The sequence below is a fragment of the Gymnogyps californianus genome, chromosome 6 (assembly GCF_018139145.2).
Source record: "Gymnogyps californianus isolate 813 chromosome 6, ASM1813914v2, whole genome shotgun sequence".
NCBI lineage: Eukaryota > Metazoa > Chordata > Aves > Accipitriformes > Cathartidae > Gymnogyps > Gymnogyps californianus.
The window spans coordinates 1,294,223-1,314,206 of record NC_059476.1 but is presented as its reverse complement, the minus strand read 5'-3'; the positions used below and the strand labels follow the sequence as shown (position 1 = coordinate 1,314,206).

At 47.7% G+C, this 19,984-nt stretch overlaps 1 protein-coding gene across 1 annotated transcript in view; it reads right to left on the bottom strand.

Moving 5' to 3' along the window:
- The window catches only part of TCERG1L (transcription elongation regulator 1 like), a 98,899-nt gene extending 82,054 nt beyond the window's left edge, over positions 1–16,845 (bottom strand). Inside the window, 6 exon segments of the mRNA XM_050899042.1 lie at positions 906–1,094; positions 13,978–14,158; positions 15,002–15,148; positions 16,509–16,628; positions 16,631–16,780; positions 16,783–16,845. Of these exon segments, the coding sequence (XP_050754999.1) occupies positions 906–1,094; positions 13,978–14,158; positions 15,002–15,148; positions 16,509–16,628; positions 16,631–16,780; positions 16,783–16,845 (850 nt within the window).
- Positions 16,846–19,984: the final 3,139 nt, after the last annotated feature.

The following is a 19,984-nucleotide window of genomic DNA, read 5'->3' as shown; positions in this document are numbered from 1 at the left end:
CGCACGCCCTTGGCAGGCACTTATCTGGGTGATTCTAATGGCTGCTCAACAGGAACAATAATTACCGAGATACATTTCTCATATGAAGATTTCATCTGAACACTGAAAATCATAACTGCATACCTTCTGCAAAATTCAATCTCGCTGTATTTTGCTGTGTTACACTTCAAGTACCAAAAGGATGGAAAGTGCACCCTAATTTAAATTTTTAACTTAATTGGTACATAACATTTCTAAAATATAGCCTTAAGCGTTCAAAGTACAAACAGTTTCAAAAATTACCCTGAAGACTTTAAATCAGTCAGACTTCCACAGCGAGTCAGGGATGCCATAGTACTTCCCCAGCTGCCATATTCAGAAAGTTGTTACACGAAGTCATGCTAAGAAAATACCGTTTTTTCCAGTAAGCAACCACATCCAAACCTATCAGAAAAAATACAAAGCCATGGCTACATTCTTCCAGCCTATTTTATAATCATAAACACCCAAACAATCTACTTAAGTCTTAATCAAATATTCTTGTATGTTGAGCAGATACCTTTCAACTGCCAACACTGCAACCTGAGGATCCGCTGCAAAGACTTGGTGCCACCAAGACCACGTTTTCTTACAGACATCACTAAGATGACAGAGGATGCAGCTCAGTTCATCTACTGCCTGTAAACGTCACAGCGACACAAACACTGCAAACGTACGTGGAGTTTTGAACTCACTTTTAACACACAATTTCAGAGAACGGCTCTAAACCGCACCAGAAAAAATAACTTTAATTCCAGATTACGGTAATGCCACCTCTATCCCCTGAATGTTTACCAAAGCACACCAAAACTCACGCTCAGAAGCCAATCTCTGTTGCAAAGTGAACACAACAAGCTGCTCATTAGTGCCACCGGGAGCGACCTTACCTGGAAAAGGCGAAGCCAAGACTGGAATTTTGATAGGCGAGAAGGTCAGGATGTGGCAGGGCTGGACGCTCGGCCCCACAGGTCCCTGGGGGGCTTCAGGCTCCACCGACACCATCGCGCTGGTGGCCGCGGCGGCCAACGCCAGGGCCTGATTGCCGCCGACCGGTTTAAGGCTATTCTGGCAACCACCTGTGGAAAAAAACGGTTTTATTTTTAATTGGAGACCAGTGGATTTACGCAAGACGATGTTTTCAGCATTCTGCATTTCAATGCAAGACGGAACAAAAGCCTGCAGCATTTCCCACGTGGCCTCCGCTGTTTGCGTGTCCACCTTAGTGAGGCACTAGACTTTGAATATATCATATTATATTTTCTAAGGACTCTCAAAGCCCCTTTCCTGATCGTTATTCTTAAAGTTGTGGTCAGTGCATTTTTAGATATTAAAACCCCATATATGTGAACATATCATTATAACCTAGAGGGACAAGACAGTAGTGAGTCATATACAAACTGTGCAGAGTTATTAAATTTAAATGAAAAAAATCAATAAAAAAGCCAAATATTTGAACACATTGGTCGGCATTTTCTTCAGCTCCCACACCTTCGTAATGATGCATGACCGCCCTTATTCTGAATTTTCCTAAATATAAGTTGTCTGATTTCAAATCTGAATGTTTTTGCTACTTGCTATATTAACCGTCCAATGTTACTGTTACAGGCCCAGCTGTTCTCCTGTATTATGCACACAAATACCTGAGTTTTACAAGTTTTACATACTAGCATCCTTCATCTTGAAAACACGCCATGCAGGAAACTTCCAATGGTTTTACATGCGAACTCAGAGGTCCCCCAAACCAAGGCTCAAATGCACTTTACACTATGTAATATTTACCTTTAAGTCCAACAGGTTTGGGGGGAAGACCTTCAGAGCTCAATCTTGGCTAAAGATGTTAAATAAACAAGAAAATGAGTAGTAAAAATCTTAAGGAGAAAACCTAATTTGACAAACACCAGCTGTTACTCCCTCTACAGTGAGCTATGTAGTCAAAAATTAAGCAATCATTAGCTTATTATGTCATTCAGCAAATGTTTTCAGTTCATGTGGAAATCCTTCAGGCAGTAAGAGCCAACTGTAGCTCTGCAAAAAAATCACTATTTGATCAGACTCCTCACTTCAGGCATTCCGTGAGTCTGCAGGATTTCTTTTCCTACATGCATCTCTGCGAGGAAAACAGGGACCCGGCCCACGACCGGCGCTTGGGAAGCGTGACCATCGGGGCGATGGGGTGGGCGATGCAGCCCCTCCGCAACGCCGCTGCGCTGGGTAAGACAACTGCAGCTGAGCAAGCTCGGTTAAGATCATATTCCCCTACACAGCTACATAGCCCAGATGCCTCGTCCAGGCTTTTCCACCCTGCTCTGGCTTCAAACACCGAAAAAGTTTTGACTTTTCAGACACCAAATGCTGTTTTGCTCTCAGTTGGCGTTGGGGAAAGAGTGGGTCAGGGGTTTTTGGAAGGGAACCTGCTTTGGTTGCAGCTAATTGGGGCCCCTGAGGCTATCTATTATACTAACTTCTGGCAGCTTTGCTCCTAACTTTTTATAAACAATTATTTGACAACAAAATAAGCTCTGCATTAGCAAAACAGAAGTCAAATATTTTCAGTAAGCATCACAAAAAAACCCTCCTATTATTTCTACTGTATTTGTCAATGCCAAGAAGAATTCCCTTAAAACACCTGCATATGCACTAATTAACAGGCACACAGGCAAAAAAACCCCACAAATATTAAAGTTTTGATCATTCAACCACAGATAGATGAAAAACAGATTATTCTGCCAGAGTCACAATGGAAATTAAAAAAGAAAAACAATCAGTGTCCAACTAATCCAACTGTTTAATACAAGTCCACTGTTTATTCATCTGAGGACCAGCACAGACCATTAGGTTAGGTTAAACACCTGGCCTCCAAGAGCCTGCACTCATTCCTAATTTGAGCTGTCTGCAGTTGGGAAAAATCCACAAAACATCTTCTGTAGCTCTTATGAACACTAACGTTGTCTAGAAAAATGACTTTTCTACTGGCTTCCTACAGGGTACATGAGCAGAAAGGTTGTTTACTTCTCATTTGATTCTTTTATTTTGGCGAAGAAGATGCAATTTCCCCAAAGAGTCCAGGAAAGCAGCAAAATAATGTAAGCCTTAGCTGCTTGGATAGCCGAAGTCTTCCACCAGCACAGATGAGTAACGCTCCTGAAGCAGGGCTTCCTCATTAAAGTTTCATCAATCCCCTTATTAAAGTTTCATCAGTCAGTTGAAAGAGAAGTTTTGGTGATTTCCCCGCCTTTGATGAAGTTCTCTCTCCTTCTCCCCTGCTAAATAATTCCATGAAGAAAGGACTACCCCTATAATTGTTAATACTTGAGAGGAGAGCACGGACAGGGTGTCTGGGGGTCATCAAGCCCACTCTCTTGCTCTGCAGTCAGCTGAACAATCATCTCAGCCATTTATCAGCCTCTAACATAACATATGATTTGCCAAAGCAACTGGAAGCTGGCCCAGGATGTGACTTGTTGAGAGCTACGGACTTTCATCTGCACTCAGAGTAGCTGGAGAGAAGTTCTTCTCAGAAACAAACCAGATTTTGCTGTATTTCCAAAAACTTCTTGAAAGGTTTTTTTAGAATCATCATTAATCACCTCACATTTACATGAATTTCAAGACACAAATGCCTTGAAAATAGCAGTAAAATACTATCATCAATATACCCTTGAGGGAAAAAAAACTGCAAATTTTTTCCTAGCAATGGTGGTTTCCCCAAATCTGTTTTTGCCAAGTCATGCCACAGCCTGGGGAGTAAGGTCACACTTGTCTGCCGAAATAGCAAACCCCATTCCAGCGTCCTTCCCCAGCCTTCCAGCTCTGCTCTTCTCAGGCAAAGAGATCAGGGGGAAACATCCGAGATGGGCAGCACATTTTGGTGTGAAGCACTTGAAGAGCAGAGAGCAGTTGAAGAAGCAATGAAGAGATTATTCAGAGATAATTCACCGACGGCGGGCAAACGCGGTGAAGGCACCGGAACCGGTCAGCAAAGCCATCACAAAGGATGACACGTGATCGCCAAATATCTACCTGCTAACATCCGTGTGGAAAAGGGTCTACACGCACAGGCGTAGAAGAGGAGCTGTTTCTGCTGTGCCTTCTCTGCTAGCACAGCATCACCTACAAACAGCTTGTGAATCGTACCCCATTTCCTGTTCTTGACCCAGAAGACCCGTTTCCACACGGCAGATCTGTACCTGCCAGCTACCTAACTGAACCGTCAGGTACCGCTCCTGGCGTAGGAGAAACCAGCCTGGGCCACGCTGCCGAGTCTGGCCGGCACACGGCTTGATAGAACAGCACAACCTCCACTGCCCAAAGCCAGCCTTTCCTTCCTGGGGTTTTCAGGACACCGAGGGGAGGCTGTGAGCCTTCCCCACACAGGTATGCAAACCTGACAGACAGACAGACAGACACGGTGGTCCTATGGGCACACGCTAAATCACATGGCACGATGCACTGCCCTCAAGTAGTCTCCATCGCCTGCCAGGGAAGAGGGAGACCCTCAGCGATAGAAAGGCCGACCCCGCTGAGACCCGCCAGACATATCACATCCAGCACAGAGCGTGCTCAGCATCCTTTCCAAAATCCACCAAACTCCTCCGCTCTCCCCAGTCTGCACCAGTGCCCTCTCTACACTCACATACGGTCTCTGCAACCAGACAGAGCACACCAAAACCTGCCTTTTGGCTGCTGACATTGTCTAACACATTCAAAATTGAAACCACGAGATCTTCCTCCTTGAAGAAAAAACACCCAAAAGAACAGAAATTACTTTATTTAACAAGACAAATGCAAAGACTACTAACACTTGTGAGATACCAAGATCCACTCTTACCCAAAAAGGGTAATTCAAGACCTGTGCTTTCAGATAAGAAAGTTATTGGTATGGTGAAAACGTACTGTACAGACAAGGTAATGAATTTTAAATTGCACCTGATTATTATAGTCTTTCAGCCTTTGTCTTCAGTTTTGCGTACAGGAAAACCCCTTTACCAACGGGTTATGAATATCTTTCCCAAAAGACCCACATTAAAAATTTAGAGAGGAAAAACTTCAAGCAGGTTAAAGACCTTTTGAACTTTTCATCCGTCTTCGAGAAAAAAGTATTAATAAACACAAGTATAATGTCCCTTGTAACTTTTTTTAATGATCCAATGAATCGCTGGGTTCTGCTTATCCTTTCAGCCCATGAGCTACTGCAAGTGCCCAAAGGCCCCGTAAGAGCTCTTCTGCATTAGGAGGTCCTCCTTCGGGTGAGGACCAAAGGACCCCAACACAGACACTGCCCTGGCTGCCTCTTCTTTCTCGCCTGGAATAGCCAAAAGACACAACCGTAACACAAACGGATTTCCACTGCGATGTGCTGATCTGCCTCTATCCAGGTGAACGCACACCGAGCACATGGAACCACACAGCACTTGATTTCTATCAAAGCTTTCCAACCACCAAACCTCCTGTTTCAGCGCTGCTTCCCATGCTAATCGGTGGTAGTTTAGCATGGGAAAAGGACACCAGAACTCAGCGCCACTAGGAAGAATCACACCGAGTATTCAGTAGCTTCCTAAGGGATCTGAAATGTTTTCCATGTATATTTAAAGTAAAAAATATTTTGAAGGGTTTCAATTTAAATGTGTATGCTATGGAAGTCATATAAAATTAAACACCAATTCAATTAAATAGAAGTTAAATACTTTGATCCCAGAGTTAATAGAAGTTAGTAATGCTGAGGTCCTACACCTCACCCATAGAAGGATATATACCATTCTCAGTTCTTTTTAAACCAATATGCAAAGCTCTTTATGTTTAGTCATAAACCAACTAATCCCTAACACCCTGACTGTCTGTATCGCTGGTTTTTGGGGGTTTCCCCGCTGCCGGCCCTGGCCCCAGGCACAGCGCTGCTCTTCGGACACCCACACTGCTGCCCACCCCCTCTGTAACCGAGCCTGCTGCATCCAAGCACTGCACAGCCCCAGCTGCTATTTAAAAAAAAAGTGCAAAAGTCCATCATTTTTGATTACAAAGCCATTTCAGAAACGTTTGCTGAATCTCAGCTGAAGATTCTGCCTGGAACGGAGGGCTGGCGGGATAACACAGCCACAGCCAGCCGACTCCTCGGGTCCAGCCCGCTGGCGTGGGACCTGTGCGTGGTGTGGGGCTGGAGCACAGCGCACCAGCCTGAAGTCAACACATTTCGACAAGGGGTACGCTTGTCACAGAGTAAATTCCCTGATCAGCTATTGCTGCCAGACGGGTCAAGAGGAGGGAGCGATAATGAAGAGCTGACGTGGCAGCTCCATCGCACCTCCATCCCCCAGTACGCACCAGCCCGGGGAGACAGAGATCATAAGCCAGCCTGGTGAGGATGCCATCCCGGCACCGTGGCCAGTTTAGCTCTAAGGCAACAGCTGTCATAAAATACTTAACGTTGCTTCCAAAGATGTATGAAAAAAACAGCTCTGAAAGAAAGAAACAAAATTGAAACGTGAATTATTGTTTATTATCCCTTATTCCCTTTCCCTTCATCTGTAGAGTCTGTAAACTAAAGTCTTTTAGATGACAGTTCTTTATTAGACTGTTATCAGAATTAAAACTGACAACGACTGTCTTTTGATGGAGAGGGGGAAAAAAAAAAGAAGGTAGTTGAAATAGGCTAAAATGACTGTCGTTGCTTGATCCTCCCTCCTGGAAGACGAACCATTAAAAGGGGGAATACCATCACAAAAGCTGCATGGAGATCGGTGGTTTCTGCCCCGACCCTCCCTCGCCCTCCCAGCCCCGCTGCTGCGGGGAGGCACCGCGCCGCGGCCACCAGCCTCCGCAGAGGGACCTCCTGCTCTCACCACCTTCTCTTGGCCAGCAGCGGTGGTGTCAGAGAAGCCACCGTGGCCAGCTAATCCATCAAAACACAAGGGGAAAAAAAAAAACCACAACAAAAGCAAACAACAACATGGCAAAACCTGACAATTTACAGAAGAAAACGAGCCTTTTCTGCAGTAGCCCCGCTCCTCCCAGACGGAGGGGCAGGGACCCGGGCAGAGCTGCCGACCGGCCTGGGCCCGGGTACAGCAGGACGCCGAGGGAAAAACACTTTCTCAAAAGTATTTCAGCCGTCAGTTACAAATCCGGCATTTCTGAAAACCCTACCTGTCGGGTCATTTGCAGAGCTGATAAAAATGATCACTTTTATATATATAAATGATAGCTAGGATAAAAGGCTACTGATTATAAAAATGTTAAGTTTGAAGACATGAGTATTTTAATAATATAAATACTTATACTACATATAGATACACATAAATATACTGGCTTCAGCCCATCCAAGGAGATGCTGGTTGGATTTGGATTTTCCTCTCTCGAGGGGGCTGCCGCCGGCTCCCTCGGAGCAGCCGAGTAGGGGCACACGCTCCCTGAACTTAAAGGTTGAGTTCTCAACTTTCTCAACAAATTGTCCCTCACGCTGGTAGAGGATCAGATGCAAGATGCCAAGTGGAAAGAGGTATCAAAAATAGGGGGAGGTCCAAGTTTAGTGGGTCAGGGCAAACTTCATATCTGTAGATATTTTGTGAATATTAGGATTTGATTTTTTTTTTTGTTATTAGATAATTCCCCATAAATGGACAGCAGCTGGGAAGATAAGTTACTTTTATTATTGTTTTATTGATCAATAGGATTAGAAGGCTGTCTACTACAAGCCCTTGGGATCAAGCACTAGCTATTCTCCTTGCTTGCTCCACTCGGCTCTCTACCATTTAAAAGCTATTTTCTGGCGCCATGAAGTCAATAGGACCAATACTCTTCGGCAGACTGAGATGCCATTCCAGTTGGGTACTTTCCACAGAATAAATGTATCTCTAAAAAAGAAACGCACAAACTACCAGTAAAAATAAGCTTCCTTTTCAGAAACAATGAAACCTTATTTTTTCAGCATCTCTTTCGGTGGGCTCTGCGGTGCCCTGCGGCCTGACAGCCGGACTGCCAGCCACTTTGCCAGGCTGGGCAGCGCTGCTGGTGGGAAGCTGGCGAGCCTCCGCCGGAGATCAATGACCAGAGACTTGGCTCCAGCAGAAAAACTCACGTAGACACTTACAAAAGGAGGAGGAAATGGAAAGCGTTATTTAAACTGAGCCCACCCCTACATAACGCCACGCTGTCGGAGTATCTAATGCAGGATATCACTGACGCCGGGCATTCGGGAAGGCTCACGGGGCCAGCACTGGCCAGGGTCAGGACGGCACTCCGAATCAGGACAAAAATACCGCATTCTCCCTCAGCAAAGTGCATCCTTGAAATGACAGGCTCCAGCTTTGAAGGTGGAGACATGGAGGTTTCTTGGTTAATCCCCTCCTGTCATTTCTTACGCAATCCAAACTTCACTGAACAGCAATTTATAAACTCCCCAGCCCGCCCGCTCGCCAGGGCGAGCCCACCCCTGCGTGGTGCGGCTGCACCGCGGTTCGGGTGCTCTCCCGCCGGTGCCCAAGAGCCACCCGGAATTTCACTCCTGTTCCTGCCTGCATGCAATGCCGCCTGCATGCAATGCCCCCCCCCCCCCATGCAATGCCCTCCGCACACATCAGGGCTTGGCATCAGTCACAATTTTAATGGGAGCTTCCAATGCCTCTTGCAAGGAACTCTGTCTTCTTAGCAAGCACCAATACTTGGAAGACCTATAGCACATACATTTATAGCGCCAGCGCTGGCACTCGCAGCAGGCAGATGACTGAGAACCTGCCGGCCCCGCTACCTAAATTGCACGTGGTCTGAAATGTCAGCTGCTCAGCAAGTGAAGCAGCATTTATCAATCAATGAAATGAAGCAACGGATTGACTTAAACAGCATATTTCTCCCAATGCAAAGGAAAACATATTGATAACCCTATCTTCTGTACCCCAAAGGGAGGAAAAAAAGCTTATTGCCTTTTCCGTTTGTAAACTCCAGCTATTGCACAAGTCTGCCAGCAACAGCACCACTAACAGCTCACTTTTTTGCTCATATGCAGTACATAAAAATACCTGGCTCCTCACAAACAAGAACAGCCTCTGCAAATCACCGAAAGATCTGGATTTCTTTATAATGAGGTCTTGGGGCCATGTAGGACAATATTATGAAAGGGTCAGAACTACAAGCCCTTCCCATAAACACATTACGTGTAGTTTTATTTCTGTAATTTAAGTGAAAAAGAAGAAAATCTTAACTGGACTAAAGTTTGCACTTGATTTGGGTAGATAACAGAAAAAGCACCAAAAAAGCACAAACTTAATAAGCAAAACAAAAACTTTGTAAAGGCTGTGATTAAAGTCAAGCATCCCCAGAGACTTAATAAAGTGCTCGCCTCTGCAGTGCCTGAATGCTCTACAAATAAAGAGGGTCTTCATGGCATTTCAGGGATATTCAGGTTCCTGCAGTGCTATTCTTGTTTTACAAACAGGGAGCCCTAGCACATGCACATTAAATATAAAAGAATCCAATTTGAGAGGCCCAAAACCTGACTACTTATATATACACATGTGCTTCAAATATAAAGCTTGTGTTTAGGAAATACAGAAGGTCAGTGTGTCATGTATTTCAAAACTGTTAAAAACATAAGAAAATGGAACCCAAATTTAACACAAAGCAACCACATTTCTTCATAGATTTGTAACGTCTGAAATTTAAACTGAAATTACCTGGAAAACTGTATCTGTACATGTATGTGTATATGCATATAAATTCTGACACTTGCTACGAAAAATATTGGCTCAGTTCTGCAAAAGTTCGTGGGATTAAAAGAAAGAAAAGGACACTAACAGGAAGGATCAAAATTTTAATCTACATATGATCAGTAATGCCAAAGCGATTTGGTGAAAGAATATACATGAACTCTTCATTCTGGCATTTCTGATTCCAGCACCAAGGGATGAAAGGGCAAAAAGATTGCTATTGAGCAAAGAGACACTGTGGAAATGTAGAGGCAGCAATGGAGCTTTGACTTAGCAGAAAATATTTTCTATTGAAAAATCATTCCACCAAAAAAAAAAAAAAAAAAAAGGAAAATAAAATATCTGATTTAAGTCGACTATTTTCCTTCAAGGAAACCAACACTGAAAAACACTGAAAGTCTTCATTCCAGGTTAGACTGCCTCTGTTACAAATGAAAATAATCCTCTGAGCATTTTGTTAAAGATGAAAACCATTAAAAGGCTTTCACCTCTTCAGCGTCTCCTCCCAGTACTCACGGCTCTGACAAGGCTCCCTGAAGGAGACCTCCGAGAACGCAATGTGTTTGCCACAATGCATTCTTCTGCATACACCTTAGCAGCTATTGCTGAAGACACCCATAGTACCAGGGCCAGTGCAACACTCAAGATCAGTAAGAAAATGCAATTTATGTTGAAATGTGCATTAAAAAAAAAAAAAATCCATTTGAGGACTGACAAATGTTTTAAAATGGAAACAGATGTTCAAATGTTAGATTTTCCTTTGCTCTGAGTAGAAGTGCAGAAGGCAGCACCCAGGCTCCATTTACCCAACAACCTAGCTGAAGCCCCTGCGCTACACACACTCTATTTTCAAGGTCATGCAAGCCTCCAAATTGCTGCTGAGCAACTGCCCACAACTTTAACCCCTACAAACTCCTGAGGGTATTTATTCAATAAGCCATGGGCAAGATTTACGGAAGCAACCTTCGTTTCTATGCGCTTGCAGCACGGGTTGTGGCCAGGACTTGGTTGGGGTGTGGATGGGAATTCCTCATCGCAGGCTGAGGGTCTCCCTACAGAACTCCTGGGTCTGTATGTAGACGATCTGCTCAAACCATGACACCCTGAAATGAGCTGCAGAGTATCATGGTCTTCAGTAAGGAGCCCAGTAACGACCATTATATTACTGGTTCTACTGGAGCGCCCACATACTGTTAGGTTTAGCATCGCACTGGGGTTTCCTGGAGAGCCAGCAAGCTTTCCGTCCCTGCGAACGCCGGAGCCTGTGCGATACGGGACTGTGCACCCAATTACAGGAGACATTGGCTCGCTAACCTTGCATTCCATAGTCACCCTCCAGCAAGCAGAAGGCAAACATGGATTTCAAGGGCCGTAAGCTGAAAGCCACCATCTCAACTTGACAAAACCACTGAATTTTTGACCTCGATGGGGATGCTTCCCTCACTCCCCTCGCCGCCCGGCCATTGCCAGGCTCTGCTCAGTGCTCTCCCACCGGCGGCTCCTGAAGCACTTCTGGGGAACTTCGCTTCTTGAAGGGACGACACCACACTTCCATCTGTATCTCCTGCTCCCTCCCTCACAGGAGGCTGGATGAAAGGCTTGTTCTCCAAGGTTTCCTGGGAAAACCTTCTCGAACATACCAACAAGAACACAGCCTTTGCAAGGAACCACTGTCGGCGATGCTCTCGAAAGCCAGGAATGCCAAACTGCAAGAACGTACCTTCAAACATTTGAAATAGCATCAAAAATAGTAAAAGCACGGAACACCACGTGCCAGAGGCCTACAGCTTTCATCTCATGGGTGCCACCAAGGGGTCCTGCCCGTGCTCCCTCACCCCACGTCCAGCGGCCACCGACCGCACAGGGATGTGCCGAACGCACAGATGCCATACGGGCGCATCCGACTCGGGACCAAACCAGCCCTGACTTCATCCGCACGGCAGAGAGCACAATGCAGGAGACAAAAATATTAATCCTTTCTCTGCAAAAATATCGAGACGCTGCCTTCCTCACAAAAAAATGCAGTATCCAGTAGACATAAAACAAGCTCTCATTCCAAGGTGGGAAAATAAAATGTCACTATTCGCTTTAGATACACAAAATGGTAAGTACATAAATTCATGTTTTGCAATATGCACAAGAATAATAGCTGCTTCCTTTTCTTACAGAAAATAACACCTTCTAGTAGCTGGAGCTCGCAGCTGTTAAATTATGTGCATTACCATTCGCCAAACTCCAATGCCTCATTCCTTTATCTTTGTAACATTGCTGATACACTGAGAAAACAATTATATCATTACTGATAACTGTGGAAGGCAAACCTGCCGTGAGACAGGCTTTCAAAATGAATGCAGCCACATAGCCTGCAAAAAGCTTATTAACTTCTCAGTTTAAACTACTTAACTAAGCAATTTGCTCTCAGTATTTTTATTACTCTTCATATCAAGTGTAAAGATTATATAGGAAATACTTCAAGTCCTACCATAACACTTCCCAGAAGGAGCTTCTGATGACGGCTGTAGGGCACCGATATTGCCATCCTGCAGTAATGCCATCACCATGCATGCTCCTCTGCACAAGCTCTAGAGTTCACACGCGGCCGGGGATGTTATTGGATTAGCATTGATCGCATCAATCAGAAAGAACATTTCAAGAGGGATGGGAAGATTTAGAAAGATGGTTGGGGGGGGTCTTCGTGCTCCTCCCTGCACCTCTCCCACCCGAACGGGAGCTCAGGGGGGGTTCTGAAGCGGTGGCAGCCAACGCTGAGCATGCTGCCGGAGGAAAAGTTGGATCCACCTGAAGACCTCCTGTGAAAACAAGGCTTGAGCGTGCGTATATTGTCCAGGGGGAAGAAAATCTTTTCTCTGTGCTACTTACAGACCACAGACGTGGCATCAGGCTGGGAATGCCCCTGTTCTGCCAGGCACACTTCCCTAACCCGCTGCCAGGTACGCTCTTTCTCCATGTCTGAAATATTGTATGTGATAAACATGTCTGTTTAAAATATTGAAATATTTTAAACGTACAGAAACAAACGCCAGGCTGTCTCTCCCCTGCACAGAGCACCTCCCTCACCATCGCGCCTGTCCTTAAAAACACGCTTCGAACAGTGCCTCCTTGTCTGGGAGCACAGCTCGGCTATTCCCCATGGCATCCCGGGAGGAATGCATCAATATAATGGGGTTTCGCCCGTGGCAGTCTCATTTCCGAGCGCTGCCGAGCAGCACGCCAGTTGAGCATCGGGCGTTTCTGGCAGCAGGAGAAGGCAGCTTACTGCAACGGCTTGCTAAAACATCAAAATATGGAACCGATTCGAGTGGTTCAACATGTTTCAATACAGAACAATATTCACTGCTAATTAATCAGTCTGGCAAATGAACCCAAACAGTAAGGATCTCTTCCAGCACACTCTCACTGAATCTCTGCATTACTGGCAAAACACAAGAAAACTTCCCGTGCGCTATACAGTTGCAAAGTAAGAAGTACTTTATAGGTTCAAGGCCAAGGGAAGAGGGGCTCTGCTGTCAACCGAACGGACATTACCTTCAATCTAAGAAAGAAACAATTGACAGCAAGCCATAAAGAATATCCTAATTCTGAATTTAAGAATGTATGTTAGGGGTTTAAACATCAGTAGCATTTTACTTCTTAACCTTTTCTATGAAACCACTGCTATTTTAAATTACTACTGTAGCACCAAAATAAAGAGATTCAGCTCTACTGCAATGTATTTTCTGTTCTTTTCCAAGTATGAAGCTTAGCTCTTCTGTTAACAGCTGTGACATACCTGAGTTATGCAGATTAATGGAATTTATTTCACAAATATCATTGTGCATAACTGAGTCTTAATGAGATGATGGATCGAGTGCTCTTCTCTACTGATAGCTGTCTACACAGACCCCACCAACTTCTTAAGATCAGCAGCCAATAGGAGAATTATACATGAACTGTGTCGGCAATTTCGTGTTTGAAAATAAACCAAGTACGCTGGGAGTGGCTGGCCCTTTCATTCCACACATCAACCACCAGTTATGGAATAATCTGTTACAATCTTCTATAATTACACGTGGTCTTTTCTTTCTTTGCAAGTCATTTAGAGGATGAAATGCGCTTTGCCATCCAGGTGCAGATCAAGCAAGAGATTTTCAGCTGAATGGAATGAAACCCTTACTTTAGAGAATAGCTTATGCATCTCTGGGAGATGCATTTTTTAAAAAAAAAAAAGTTTAAGTAAGTACTTAATTATTTATGTCCTACTGACCTGGTATCAGCTGAGGTGCCAACACCACTGTGGGAAGAGGCCTGGAGGCAGTAGCTGGCCTGGCTATAGCCATAGCTACTTGATTTGTCATTAACAGAGGTTTCTCATTTCCCTGGAAGAGTCTTGATTCCTCAGGATGTATCCACGCTGAATCCAGAGCAAATGCATTATTCAAGTATATCTGTCCAACATAAATAAATAAAAGAATGTCAAGGTTTGAGATACAAAATTCAGAAATAAAAGTGAGAATGAAGTATCTTTAACTCAATACTACAATACAGGTAGTACCTCAAGTTGGGGACAAACTTGCCAAAATAGACTGATTTCTGCTCCATCAGTGCTGTAGGCTGAGTTTAGCTGACCGTTTAAAAATGAACCGGCTTTTAACACGACTGATCAGCTGATGCAGCATCACAAAAAGAAAAGAACAGCTGAAGGCAGTTGTGTCCCAGACACAGCTACTCCGCAGCAAGCCCACCTGCAACTCAGAGACTGCCATCGCCTTCCCAGCTGGAGAGATGGGGGTGAGGGAGGGAAACGGGATAAAGTCACAAAGCCGCGTCTTAGGTATTCGGCTAGGTAAATGTACAGACGTAGGTAACCGGGGACCGCGAGTGACACCTTGGCACCGGGGACGTGGCAGCGCTCGCGGTGACGCCACCGCTGCCAGCGCTGTGCCGCGGCATCCCTTTTGGGGAGAAACAGTGGAAGTACCAAGCAGGAAGGGAAAATGGAAAACTCTCATGATCACGTCCCACAGTAAAATTCAAACATTCTACTCAACGTGATAAAGATGAGTATTAACGATATTTGAGTCTTTTTAAAACTTCAGAAAAGTGAAGATGTGTAACTGCTGAAGTAGCCTCCTCCATTAACCGTCCCCTACAACGTTCCTCCCCCACGGGGTTTCGCCTGACAAACTACTGACCTTTCGCACGCCTTCACAATTCACAAAACCCATAACATTTGTCAGCTTATACACTTTAGCCTTAAAAATACTTCAGCGTACCAAGATCAGACTTACTTTGCAGTGTGGTAGCCTTTTATCGATCCAGTTTTTCCCAGCATGAGGCAGAACCGTAGATGTGTACACAGGCGGAAAAACAGGAACAAACTCCACGCTTGAAGAAGGTGAAAATCCTATGATTGGAGAATGAGCTCCAAATATCCACTTCGGGGAAAAGAACAGGAAGAAAAGTTAACAAAAGGAGTTTACCCTCAGTAAACCGATGCTTTTCATGATTTCCTGATTACGTAAAAGATGAGTACAGAAAATTTCAAACATGTCTCTTCGGTCCAACAACCATTTGTGTTTCTTTAGGCATTATACAGTGAGTGACACATGGCACTGACATTATAAACTGCTTTAGAAAGCTACAAATCAGTAGCCTGCCAGTAAACACAGTACTTGGCTAACGGCTGCTAGTCGCCAGGGAAGCTTGGTTTTTCTCTGCTCGAACAGGATCTCACACACAAAACAAAAACATCACTAGAGAGCGTTTTTAAAATTCGTCTCGTGGCAAACAAGAACCAAAGGAAACGGCGGAAACGTATTTTCTCTTAACTTAAATTCATTTGGCAAATAGGTTCCCACAGTAAAACCACCTCTGCAGTTTATTTAAGTGGTCTCACACTGGGGAATAATTGATGTTACTGTTTCATTAGACCCAGCACTACCTATTTTCTCCCTCCCACTCACTCTGCTCCCAAACCACAAGAGACGCTCGTGCTCGAAAAGGCTGGAAATCTTCACATGAAATCGAGCAGATACTACAGCGCTCACATCTCTGCGTTATTTTTACTTCCATCCAGTAAAAAAAATACAAAGACAAGGCAAAACTACGAGCGCAGCTTCCGATATCTCCGCTGTAAGAGGAGAAGCACTCCAGCCGAAACGCTTCCCTGTTTCAGGCAGCCTCACGCCAGCAATTAATAATTGCAGCGTTCATCGGGGAAAGCACTGCCGAGACAGATCGCTCCGGCCGAGGTGACTCCAAACTTCGGAGTCTTCAGGAATATTCAAAAAAAGCCGAAGACGGGAGGTGACGCGGGGCTGCACGGGCGCTGCCGGGGCATCATCCCCTCCGCGCTCGTCTCCCTTCGCAGGGAGCGCATCCCGCAGCCGGTGCTTACCGGCCGACGGCGACGAGCCCGGCGGGCGGCACCGGCAGACCCTCCCCGGGGAAAAAAAAAACCCACTGCGGGTTTCTAAACCCGCTGGCAGCCCCGCGCTCCGCCACCCGCCGCACCTCTGCCGGCGGCCGCCCGGTACAGCAGCGGGGACCGGAGCCGCGGAACCCCGTACCGGTGCCCACAGCCGGGGCGGCGGGGGAGCCCACGGTACCACCCGCGCTTTCGTGGGGACTTGTGTCCCGTGTGTCCTGTCCCCCCCCCCGCCCCGGGCGCGCCCACTCCCACAGCCGGCCGGAGGCTCCCTCCCCGGGGCTGGCGATGAGCTCCCGGAGAAGGGCGACGGGAAACTTCTGCCCCCGCCGAGCCGAGCCGCCCCTCCCGGTCCGAGCCGCCCTTACCTGCCCGTGGAGGAGCGCGGCGGTGTGCTGGTCGGCGGCGGCGAGCAGCGGCAGGAGCGGCTCGCAGGGGACGCGCCAGCCCGGGGCGGCCCGCAGCAGGGCGGCGGGAGCGGGGGGGGAGCGGGCGGCGGCGCCGGCAGCAGCAGCGGCGGCGGCGGCGGGGGCGGGGGGGGAGCCCCGGCACCGCCGCCGCCGCCGCCAGCACCGACCCTGACGAGCCCCGCGGCGGCCGGGACCACCCAGGCCCAGGGGGGAGCCGGGGGTTCGGCGGCGGCGGGGGGGGCCAGAGCAAGGCGGGGGGGGGCGGCGGCCGTTTGGCTGCGGGAGCCGGCAGCATCCTACATGGCACGGGGCGCGGCGGAGCCCGGCCGCCCCACGCTCCGCACCGGCGCTCGCCGCCGAGTGAAACTCCAGTTCGCGGCGGGGCCCCGCGGCAGGCTCCGCCCGGCGCGGGGAGGGGAGCGGGCGGGGGGGGGGGAGCGCGGGGCGGGGGCCGCGATGGGGCCGCCCCGGGGTGGGGGGAGTGGGAGGGAGCACCCGGTAACCGGCCTGGCCAGCCTCCGGGGGTCAGTCCCTCCGCCCCCCCCCCCCCCCCCCCGCCGGAGGAGTGCTGCGGTCCTCATGGGGGGCAAAAAAACAACAACAAAAAAAAAAAACCCAAAAGGCTTTTCAGCATCCTATCGCATCAAGGTTTTTCACCAGCGCCTGGCATCGCAGGTCTTCCTCTGCTGCCGGGAAACATCTCTCCGGGGTTTGGGTGAATTCTGGCTCCCCACGGGGGTTTCGGAGGTGGGGAGAGGCGACGGAGGACGAGGCGTCGAGGAGATGCGTGGCATTCCGGAGCGACGCCCGGGCTGGGCACGGCGCCTCTGCCAACCTCCTCACCTTCCCCAGGCCACACGCGTGGCACGGAACGGAGAAGGCTTCCCTAGGGGAATCGGCCGCGGCAGCAGGCTCAGATATCCCACGGCCGCCCCCTCGAATGAGGCCCTTCTCCTCTCTTCAATAGAAATAACACGAATTTGCTCGCATGCCGAGGGAGACGAGCCCGTTACCATTGCTGCTGCTGGAGAAAGGCGTCTTGGGAAGCAGGTGCCCAGCGCAGCGCTGACCTCCGTGGGTGCTGCTGCTGAGAAGGTGGGGAAGAGTCCCACTGCCCGGGACACCACCACCACCACCACCCACCAGACGCTCTCCCGGCCTGCCCTCTGCTTCTGCCAGGCCGTGGAAGAAGCCATCGGAAGAAGCTCCTCATTAAAAATTAAGCTTTTGACACTGGGTCGCAGGTAACCTCTAGCAGTCAGGAGTGAGTCACCATGCTTCGTGTGATGATTCGAGAGGAAACAAGCACCCACCTCCCCTGCAAATGCCCGAGCGCAGCTCCCTTCTCCAGCCCAGCTCGGGCGGTCCTGGGGGGAGCCACCCCGGCAGGGCAAGCAACTTGTTTGCTTGCAACCTGTGGGCTTGTTTCTCCTGCCTTCTCCTCCCTGCTTTCCATGGCTGAGAGGAGAGAGGAGCTGCGCAAGCCTCTTCAGCTGCTGACGGCATCGCTGCTTCCAGCCTCTCCAGTAAAAATTTAAAGGAATGAATAACAGTAAAATGGGCTGAGCCTGAGTTCACAGAACATACGAATGCTTCAACTTTACGGTTTAAAATCATTGCTTATGTTTCTCTGCCAAACCACCGGTGCTGCTCCGGCCCTCCATCATAGCGGCACGGCAAGTGCTGCGCTGTGAGAAAAGGCAAATACCCGGCTGCACCGGTCCTGAGTTTGTAAATCACCGTGGTCCCAGGGTGTCAGAGCGCGATGGAAAACTCACAACATCAGGATTACGTATGTAGGCAAACCAGGGGCTTCTTAAAACTGCACAGAAGAAAGTCAAAGGTCTCACAAATTAATCATTTCTCCTCAGCCTCTCTAATTTTATTTGGTGTGCAAAGGAATTGGATCTCCAGTGGCAGTGGATAACCTTAGTAAAGGTGTAATTTCCAAGACGTTTTGAAATCAAATTATTATGATCCGTGGATAAACACGAGATCAGGGAAATACATTGCTTACAATTATCCTCGGAGAGATACGGGGAAATACAGATTTGAGTCATCTACAAAGTGACAGAAATCAAATAAACAGAAGATCATTTCTAAATGTTTTAGTGCTTGGCTATTTGTTAAACTCAAAAATCACTTCCTGGTAGTTGTAGCTGAACAAGGAAACAGAAGCATAATGACAACAACAACAAGAAAAAACAAAAAACCAGTTGTTTCGTACAAAATGCAGTGGTCCTTGAGCAGTCTGTTTTAAATGCAATAGTTCATCTATAAAATACTGAAAACAAAATAGAACTTTTTTTATTATTATTATCAGTGGCTGGAGATTTATTTTTGGGAGGAAACAGGTTGAAAGAGAATTTAAAGAAGTTCAGCAACTGTTTGTGTCCATCCACCTTTGCAGTCGGAGGCGTACCCCTCCCGTGGCTGTGCACCCGTGCCACTTAGTGGGAGATACTCACAGCTACGTTCTCCCACGGCACACAACATCGACAAGACTACTTCTTATTTAAGGTCCAGAAGAAAGATTGGTTCTTAGAGGACTTTATTCCCCATGTTGAAACCATCACTAGCATCAGCCCGTTAACATTACCAAAGGCCAGCCTGGAGCCAGCATCTGTGTAACTATTTAAAGCACAAATCAGAGTCTTGTTATTTAGACCACCAAAGACGCTGATTAATAGATCAAAATCGTTATAATTTCTTACCAGTGGGCAGTCTTACTAACTACTTTCCTAATACTAGGTGGGAAAGTCTGTATACGTAATGTGGCTTCAGAAAGTCCCAGCTCACTCGGGTCAGTGGGGGTCAGAGGAGAGTTTCTCATCTGACAGACAGACATCTTACAGCCCGGCTGAAGGACGCGCACACAAGCATCCGCTGCTTTTTTTGCTTGGGCTCCCTTTTCCTGCACGTTAAAGAACAGTAACAGAATTATTGTTGCCTTCCTCCCTGGAGCTGGGGAAGTGTTTGGGTGTTGCCCAGGCTGTGGGTGTGCGGCGGGTTTATGACGAGCCCATACGCAAGAGGCTCATCGTGGTCCAAGCTCAGCGCTCCCACGCTGCAGCCCGGCAGGCGAGGGGTGACGGCAGGGGCGAGGGGTGATGGCAGGGGCAAAGGGTGACGGCAGGGGCAAGGGGTGACGGCAGGGGCGAGGGGCTGCATCCCCCTCCAGAGCCAGGCGATGTACACTGCCGGGGCTCTGCTTTTCCCAGCCAGCCCAGAGAGTGGCAGTGATGCCGAGTCCAGCGTCAGCGCGGCGAGGAAGCCAAGCCCGCCGTGAGCGTTCAGGCAGCGGTTGCCATTCCTGGGAACAACCCCGGAGCTGCGGGGCCTGGAGGCAGAGGACAGACTCCTCGCACCCTGCAGAGATCGCTGGGTGACGGCTGGGCGCTCGCTGGCTCTGAAGCCACGCATCTCAAAATGAA